The sequence below is a fragment of the Patagioenas fasciata genome, chromosome 21 (genome assembly GCF_037038585.1).
Source record: "Patagioenas fasciata isolate bPatFas1 chromosome 21, bPatFas1.hap1, whole genome shotgun sequence".
NCBI classification, from domain to species: domain Eukaryota; kingdom Metazoa; phylum Chordata; class Aves; order Columbiformes; family Columbidae; genus Patagioenas; species Patagioenas fasciata.
The window spans coordinates 6,659,977-6,668,768 of record NC_092540.1 but is presented as its reverse complement, the minus strand read 5'-3'; the positions used below and the strand labels follow the sequence as shown (position 1 = coordinate 6,668,768).

The 8,792-nt window shown below is 50.5% G+C and overlaps 1 protein-coding gene across 1 annotated transcript; it reads right to left on the bottom strand.

Moving 5' to 3' along the window:
* Positions 1-436: 436 nt before the first annotated feature.
* Positions 437-4,023, bottom strand: LOC136110711 (olfactory receptor 14C36-like). The gene is made up of 2 exons (XM_065854312.2): positions 3,945-4,023; positions 437-1,053 (listed from the first exon to the last, which is right to left on the bottom strand). The coding sequence occupies exons 1-2, from the start codon at positions 4,021-4,023 to the stop codon at positions 437-439; spliced, it is 696 nt and encodes a 231-aa protein (XP_065710384.2).
* Between the last annotated feature and the right edge of the window lie 4,769 nt (positions 4,024-8,792).

Here is an 8,792-nt window from a genome sequence, read left to right as displayed (position 1 = left end):
ATGGGATCTTCTGTTCCAGGAAGCACATCCCAGTGCTACATTCAGGTGGTTCCCCAAGGGATGTTACTCTCAGCATGAAGTCATGTCAAGACATTGTCTGTCCCACTGACCTTCATGGAACCCCAAAGAATAGCTGATGGTGTTTCTGCTCAGTCAGGTTCATCACCTCAGAAGCACTTTGTGCATTTGTTTACATCTTGTCTGTACAATGCAAACATGGACATCTGACCTATTCATTAGTTGTGCTGCCAGGGAGGGACAAAGAACCTCTCCAAGCTGAAGTGAGAAGCCAGTGCTGGAAATGGTGGTTGTGAGAGGCCGGTCCATGATGATTGACCTGGGGCAGGTTCTCTAGGGTGTCCAGTGGACACGGGCACAGCCACTCAGTGAGAAAATTATTGATGTTATATATGCTATGCAGAAGATGATGAGCAGGTTATTGCTTTGGAAAGCAGCCAGTCATCAGTCGCCACACTGAATCCTTGATCTCCTTGTTCCTCATACTGTAGATGAGGGGATTCACTGCTGGAGGCACCACTGAGTACAAAACTGACACCACCAGATCCAGGGATGGGGAGGAGAAGGAGAGGGGCTTCAGGTGGGAAAATATGACAGTGCTGACAAACAGGGAGACCACGGTCAGGTGAGGGAGACACATGGAAAAGGCTTTGTGCCGTCCCTGCTCAGAGGGGATTCTCAGCACAGCACTGAAGATCTGCACATAGGAGAAAAAAATGAAAACAAAACAGCCGAATGCCACTGAGAAAGAAATCACAAGAAGCCAGACTTCCCTGAGGTAGGTGTTTGAGCGGGAGAGCTTGAGGATCTGGGGGATTTCACAGAAGAACTGGTCCAAGACATTGCCCTTGCAGAGTGGCAATGAAAATGTATTGGCCGTGTGCAGCAGAGCATAGAGGAACCCAGTGCCCCAGGCAGCTGCTGCCATGTGCACACAAGCTCTGCTGCCCAGGAGGGTCCCGTAGTGCAGGGGTTTGCAGATGGCAACGTAGCGGTCATAGGCCATGATGGTGAGGATAAAATACTCTACTGCAGCTAAAAAGACAAACAGAAGGAGCTGTGCAGCACAGCCTGTGTAGGAGATGGCCCTGGTGTTCCAGAGGGAATTGGCCATGGACTTGGTGGAGATACAGCCCAGGTCAAGGAGGGAGAGGTTGAGGAGGAAGAAGTACATGGGGGTGCTGGTCCCAGGCTATGGTGGTGATGATGAGGCCGTTGCCCAGGAGGGCACCCAGGTAGATGCCCAGGAAGAGCCAGAAGTGCAAGAGCTGCAGCTTCCGCGTGTCTGTGAACGCCAGGAGGAGGAACTGGGTGATGGAGCTGCTGTTGGACATTTGCTGCCTCCAAGTATAGGGCACTATCATAGAAGGAAAAGACAGTGAGAGGTTAGGGGAGGTTTCTCTGAGCAGAGTCGAAATCATTTCTCATACACCCTCCCCCTGCTCCACACACCCTTGTCCTTTCCCAGACCTCCCTCCAGCTCCGTATCTGAGCCCTGGGTGGTGCTGGCTGGAGGTGCCGTGAGGAGCAGGGCCTGTGCCCGCTGGCTGCTGAGGAGTCAGCCCTGCTCTGCAGCAGTGGGGTCATGGGAACGGGGGGCAGGGGACAGTCCTGGGGTTCACCTTTGTCACATGAAGCTGCTCTTGGTCCAGAAAAACCTGTCAGCGTCTCCACTCCCAGGGATAAGGAAACGAGATGGCAGAAGGCAGATTGAGAGGTTTGGTTTTTCTAACAGCTCCTTCTCCCCTCTCACCCTGGGGAATGTTCTTGGATGTCAGAAACCATCAGCATTTCTGCTGCTCTCAGGGAGAACAGAGTGAGTCCTGCAAGGCAAGAGGATGCCTGTGGCTTAGTGCAGAGTGAGGGCAGCTGGTCTGTCCCTCTGTCTTGTTCCCAGCTGCCCTGGGCTGGCACCTTTCTGAGATGGAGGGTGATCACACTCCCATGTTACCCTGAAGAACCTGCAGGAAACGGCCCACAAGGTCCGGCTGTGACGCTGCAGCTGAAACTCCCATCCCCAGAGAACCTGACAGCAAGAACAAGACCACAACAGCAGTGACCCAGAGCAGGGGAGCAAGAAGGAAACATCCCGTGAGGGTGGGTGTGAGAGAGGCCAGGGCAGAGGCAGCCGGCACTCAGACAGCGTCACCCTTCCCCAGCTGTGCAGCCGCCTCCCAGACACCAACATTGCCGGGCAGCTGCTCTCAGCCCCTGTGCTCTGCAGAGGAACTGGAGCTCTGGCTGCACAGGAGCTGCTTCATGCCTTGGAGCCCCCGGCCCTGAGGGCAGAGGCTTTGCTGGGTGGGAGAGGAGGCCAGGGGGCTGCTCAGGGGAGGGATCTGCACTGCGGGGGATCAGTCAGAGATTCCTACATTCTCCCTCCCACAACAGTTCTGGTTTGAGTTTCCTCTCCTTCCCAGATCATGTCACTGCCGCCCGGAGATTTTCCTCCTGGGAGGTGATTCCCTGTCCCATGTCTTTTCCCTGTCAGCGCTCACAGACTCCATCCCAAACTCTGTGCCCTCGCCCTGGCCCTACAGACACCTGCCTGTTTGCAGGGCACTGCCTGGGAGCATCTTCCTGTTTGCAGGTTGAAAATAAAGACAGGTGGGTGATCCTGCTGGGTCCAGCAAAGGCGATGCTGCATCTGTCCATAGGCAGAGGAGTGGATGAAGGCTCATCAGGAGGCTCCTATCAGACCTACTGACTACTTCAAGTTACAGCTGAGTGGTCTCCGTGACCTGTTCGAGAGCTCCTTTTCCATTTCTCCTCTCACATTCCCCAAGAGAAACAAATTGAAAATAAGGACTTGGGAAAGCTCCTTAGCTTTACTGTAATCCCTTCCTTTACCTTATCCTTGAAAAAGCCCATTAGAAATGTCCCTCTGAAGGTGCAGCAGAGAAACTCACCTCTATATAACGTTTTGTCTACACTGGAGAAACTGCAGCGTCCCTCCTGACAGATGCCAAAGCCTGTGGAATGTTCCAGTGTTAGCATCTCTCCAGGAACTGTAGCTGAATTGGGCTATAGCCAGAGACTTACTCTTTTAAGGGCTGTGAAGATTTGTCTCTCAGTGAGCTCTGAGCATCCTCCCAGCCCATGTTGTCTTTAACCCCTCTGTGCCTGGCTCCTCTGCCCTGGGTGCTGCAGGCAGAGCCCTCAGCCCTGCTGCGTGTGCAGAGGAGCTGCTCCTGGGCAGAGCTGTCTCTCTGCAGCGCTGCCGCTCCCATGAGCTCCCTGTGTCCCAGGAGCCCAGCCCAGCTCAGCAGCACAGGAACAGCCCGTGATGTCCCTTTCTCTGTCCCCTCTGGGCTCCCTCCAGGTGTCCCTGGGGCACCTGCTGTGAAACAGGCTGAAGTCATCACTGATGTTCCCCCCTTATGCTGGGCAGAAACACTTATTTCCAGCAGTGCATTTTCCCTCTCAGAGGCAAAGTTACATCTAATTATCATCTTTTTTTTTTCTTTTTTTTTTTCTCTTATTGTTAGACAGGACACCCAGAAAGTGACAGGGAGGGATCTTCGTTACCCGTGCTGAAGGAAGGGATTCAGCTGAGTCGGTGGAGGCTTTTCCTGCTGCATTTCTATTCCCAGCATTTGGAGAAGACTCAGCTCTCTGCCACCCCTGCCACACACCTGCAGGAGGTGGGATTCCTCTTGCCTTTGTTCAGGAGCTCACAAAACAGACACACAACTCCTGTGCTAATTAAGGGAGACAGAGGCAGGAGTGAGATGTTCAGCTGCAAATACCTGGTGACATTTGTGTTCCCAGATACACTGCAGGTAACTGCAGGGTCTAATGGACAAGCACATAGAGACAGGGTGACATCTTGGGGATCATACATGAGCCTGGTGGGAAAGTCCTTTGGCCAAGTGAAATGACAGCACATGTCCAAATAAAGGCCAAAAGGCCCTTTTCCTACTCACTATTGTTATGGCCCTTTATATTCATAGGAATGGCTGCAGTCCTGTACCACACGGACAGCTCGTTCTCTCTCGTGTCCATCAGCGGAATTTACAAGCTCTCCAGTGACTACATTGGCAGTTGTCCCATGGTCATCCCCGCATTGCCTGACAGAACACAGGGTAGGTGTTCCATTTCATGTTCCAATTCAGGCCCACGTGAGATGCCAAGGCTGACATGGACCACACAGCGCCTACAGGAAATCCATTCCCATTCAGGGCAGGTGCATCACAGCTGCCCCAGACAGCACTGCAGAATGTGATTGATTGCCCGTGTAATGTTGACTGATACAGTCAGCCCAAGGTATCAGTCATCAGATGTCATCAGAAAAGCAAGGTTGGTCTCTTCTCTACCCAATAGCTGCAGGCATTGCATGGACAAGCAGCACATCACACAGGGATCTTCACTCAGTCTCTTGATGATACAATCAACAAAAAGACCAAATCCTTTCACAATATGCCCAGATACATCTTGTTTTCAAGGACAGTGTCCTCCAGGCACAGCAATGGTTCATATCAAAACACAATTAAAACAGTGAAAGGAATTGAAGGTCACCAAGATAAGCTGTTGCTACTTCAGAAACAGCTGAAGAAGAATCCTAAATACTGAATTTACTAAGAAAGGTGTAGGTAGACCTGAGATATCTCCATGTCTTTGCATCAGTTGTCACCAGCAAAGTCTTCCAGGCCTTTGTGATTTCAGGCAGGACTCTGGAGGGCAACAGCTGTGGTGGAGGCGGATCAAGACAGGGCTTTCATGAGCAAACTGCAGCCTTACCAGTCCTTGGGACCAGAGGGTTTGCATCCAAGAGCGCTGGGAGAGTGTTTTTCCCCAGTTGATGCTGGTCTGTTATGAACCCAGAAAGAAATGCACTCAGACTCTGAGGTATTGTTTAAAATGCTGTTCATTAGGTCTGGCTCTACAAGAGGGCTATCACAGAAGCAATCTGTGTCGCTTTAGATGGTGGAAACCCAGGTGGTGTAGCACGGAACAAGCTTCCCAGTGTGCACGGCCAGGAGGTGCCCCATGTCTTGTCAAAGCACTGCGACATTTTCTATGATATGAGGTGAGGTGGGACAGCTTGCTGAGCTGTGGTGTTTCAGTTGAAGGATACAGGGTCTGCTGGAGAGAGTCTCAGGGAGGGTGAGGACAAAGGGATCCCCCTGCGTGAAGGATCAGCTCAGATATATGAAGCTCCTCAATGACATGGGCAACAGGTTGAGTTAGCTTGTGTGAATGAGGATGAGAGAGAAGTTGGTAAGGATGACACTGTTTTGGCAGTGAGGACTTGGAAAATGAGATAGAAGAATTCCCCCATGGATACCGATGCAGAGTGTCTCCTGAGGAGGTGTGGACAGATAGGAAAAGCAGATTCAACTCCAGCAGATCCCCACCACAGATGACCTGTGTCCATCAGTGCCAGCCCCTCTCCTCAGACCAGAACAAGAGTCCTGCTCCAGCAGCAGAGCAGCCTGACCCAAATGGGTGTCTGCAGAAAGAGGTTTCTCTTTCTCCTGGATTCCTCCCTGCAGGCACAGAAATGCTCCCTTGCTCTTCTCCAGGGACATCCCTTTCCCCAGGTGAGGGTCCTGGTTCCCTCCCTGTGCTCCCCACAGGGCCCTGAGCTGGCCATGCTGCTCTGCAGAGCGAGGGGCTGTGGTGCCCTGGGGCCATGGGCTGACTCTGCACTGGCCACGCTGCTTGGGCTGGGAAACAGATCCAGCTGGGTGAGGATCACTGCTGCTGAGCCCTTTCCATCTTCCCAGCTGGCTCAGGAGCCAAGGACAGGGCTGGGCAGGACCATGGGGCGACTCTAATGGCACAAAGGGCAGGGGAGGGCTGAACCAGATCCAGCTCTGGGCTTTCCATGATGGTGTCCTGAAACATTCTCCACTCTTACATCTTTTGGCATCCTGGCTCCTCACAGCCCGTCCTGGCACTGAAGGGCCCTTGTTACCCTATGCCCTCCTCAGGTTCACCTCTTCCCCTGGGACACCTTGCATGATCACTCCTTTTACCAGGACTGTTTTGTTTAACCCAGCAGGCAGTTGAACATCACACACAGCCCTTCTCTTACTGCCTGCACCCCAGTGGGATGGGAGAGGGAATCAGGAAAAAAATAAACATCTTGGGTTAAAATGAAGACAGTTTAATGAGACAGAAAGGCAAAACAGCTACAACAGCTACAACAGCTACAACAGCTACAACAGCTACAACAGCTACAACAGCTACAACAGCTACAACAGCTACAACAGCTACAACAGCTACAACAGCTACAACAGCTACAACAGCTACAACAGCTACAACAGCTACAACAGCTACAACAGCTACAACAGCTACAACAGCTACAACAGCTACAATAAATGGTAATAATAATAACAGGAGATATAAACTGAGTCATGCACAATGCAATTGCTCACAACCCATCGAGTGACACTCAGCCAGATCCCAAACAGCGGTCCCCCAGATAACTTTTCTCTAGTTCACATACCAAGCATGACATCATATGGTGTGGAACATCCCTATGGCCACTTGGGCCAGCTGTCCTGCCTGTGCCCCCTCCCAGCTTCTCGTGCATCTCCAGCCTCCTTGATGAAAAGTCCTTGGTTTGGGATAAACACGGCTTAGCAACAACCAAAACATCCCTGGGTTTTCAACATTCTTCTCATATTAAATGCAACACACCGCACTCTACCAGCTCCTAGGAAGAAAACTCACTCTCTCCCAGCTGAAACCAGGACAGTGCCCCCCCTTATTCTGTACCATCTGTGTTGTGCCCAGGTCCCACACTCTCCAATACATTCCAGTTCACCAACAGCACTTTTCCTACCTCTGGATACACACACAGATCTCATTCCTCAGTCTGCAGGCCACGCCTCTAAAATGTCCAATGAGTTCATTTGGTCCATGGCTTTGGGCTCCAGGGGTCATAACAGTCTTTCAGGACAGGAGAGATGGTATCTGCTGTTACACTGTAACCCTAAGCCTAACCCTAACCCAAACTCCTAACCCTAAGCCTAACTCAAACTCCTAATCCTAACCCTAAGCCTAAACCAAACTCCTAACCCTAAGCCTAATTGTAACCAAAATTCCTAACGCTAAGCCTAACCCTAAGCAAACTCCTAACCCTAAGCCTAACCCAAACTCCCAACCCAAACTCTTAAGTCCAAGCCTAATACAAACTCCTAAGCCTAACCCTAACCCAAACTCCTAACAATCACCCAAACTCCTAACCCTAAGCATAACCCAAACTCCTAAGCCTAAGCCTAACCCTAACCTAAACTCCTAAGCCTAAGCCTAACCCTAACCTAAACTCCTAAGCCTAAGCCTAACCCTAACCTAAACTCCTAAGCCTAAGCCTAACCCTAACCTAAACTCCTAAGCCTAAGGCTAACCCTAACTCAAACTCCTAACCATAACCCTAAGCCTAACCCAACTCCTAATCCTAACCCTAACCCTAACCCAAACTCCTAACCCAATCTCCTAACCCTAAGCCTAACCCAAACAACTAACCCTAAGCCTAACCCTAACCCAAACTCCTAACCCTAAGCCTAATTGTAACCAAAATTCCTAACGCTAAGCCTAACCCTAAGCAAACTCCTAACCCTAAGCCTAACCCAAACTCCCAACCCAAACTCTTAAGTCCAAGCCTAATACAAACTCCTAAGCCTAACCCTAACCCAAACTCCTAACAATCACCCAAACTCCTAAGCCTAAGCCTAACCCAAACTCCTAAGCCTAACCCAAACTCCTAAGCCTAACCCAAACTCCTAAGCCTAACCCAAACTCCTAAGCCTAACCCAAACTCCTAAGCCTAACCCAAACTCCTAAGCCTAACCCAAACTCCTAAGCCTAACCCAAACTCCTAAGCCTAACCCAAACTCCTAAGCCTAACCCAAACTCCTAAGCCTAACCCAAACTCCTAAGCCTAACCCAAACTCCTAAGCCTAACCCAAACTCCTAAGCCTAACCCAAACTCCTAAGCCTAACCCAAACTCCTAAGCCTAACCCAAACTCCTAAGCCTAACCCAAACTCCTAAGCCTAACCCAAACTCCTAAGCCTAACCCAAACTCCTAAGCCTAACCCAAACTCCTAAGCCTAACCCAAACTCCTAAGCCTAACCCAAACTCCTAAGCCTAACCCAAACTCCTAAGCCTAACCCAAACTCCTAAGCCTAACCCAAACTCCTAAGCCTAACCCAAACTCCTAAGCCTAACCCAAACTCAAACTCCTAAAACTAAACCTAACCCTAAACCAAACTACTAAGCCTAATCGTAACCTAAACCCAAACTCCTACCCCTAAGCGTAACCCTAACACAACCTCCTAAGGCTAACACTAACCCTAACACAAACTCCTAAGGCAAAATCCTAACCCTAAGCCTAACCCTAAAAGAAGCTCAATAACCTAAGACTAATGCTAAGCCAAACTCCCAATCCTAACCCAAACTCCTAAGCCTAAACATACCCCTAACCGGAACTCCTAACCTTAAGCCTAACCCAAACTCCTAAATCTAACCCTACCCCAAATTCCTAACCCTAAGCCTAACACCTACCCCAAACTCCTAACCCTAAGCATAAGCCTAACCCAAACTCCTAAGCCTAACCCTAACCCTCACACAAACTCCTAACCTAAGCCTTACACAAACTCCTAAGCCTAACCCAAACTCCTAACCGGAACTCCTAACCCTAAGCCTAACCCAAACTCCTAAATCTAACCCTACCCCTAAGCCAAAATCGTAAGTCTAACCATCACCCAAACTCCTAACCCTAAGCCTAACCCTAATCCAGACGAAACCCTAGGCCTAACCCT

What these genes read in the sequence shown, in the direction of transcription:
- LOC136110711 (XM_065854312.2), bottom strand. Translation starts at nt 4,023, where the DNA reads ATGGACACGAGAGAGAACGAGCTGTCCGTGTGGTACAGGACTGCAGCC. An exon ending in TATAAAGGGCCATAACAATA is followed by an intron (nt 1,054 to 3,944) that starts GTGAGTAGGAAA and finishes TTGTCTTTTTAG; the next exon opens with CTGCAGTAGAGTATTTTATC.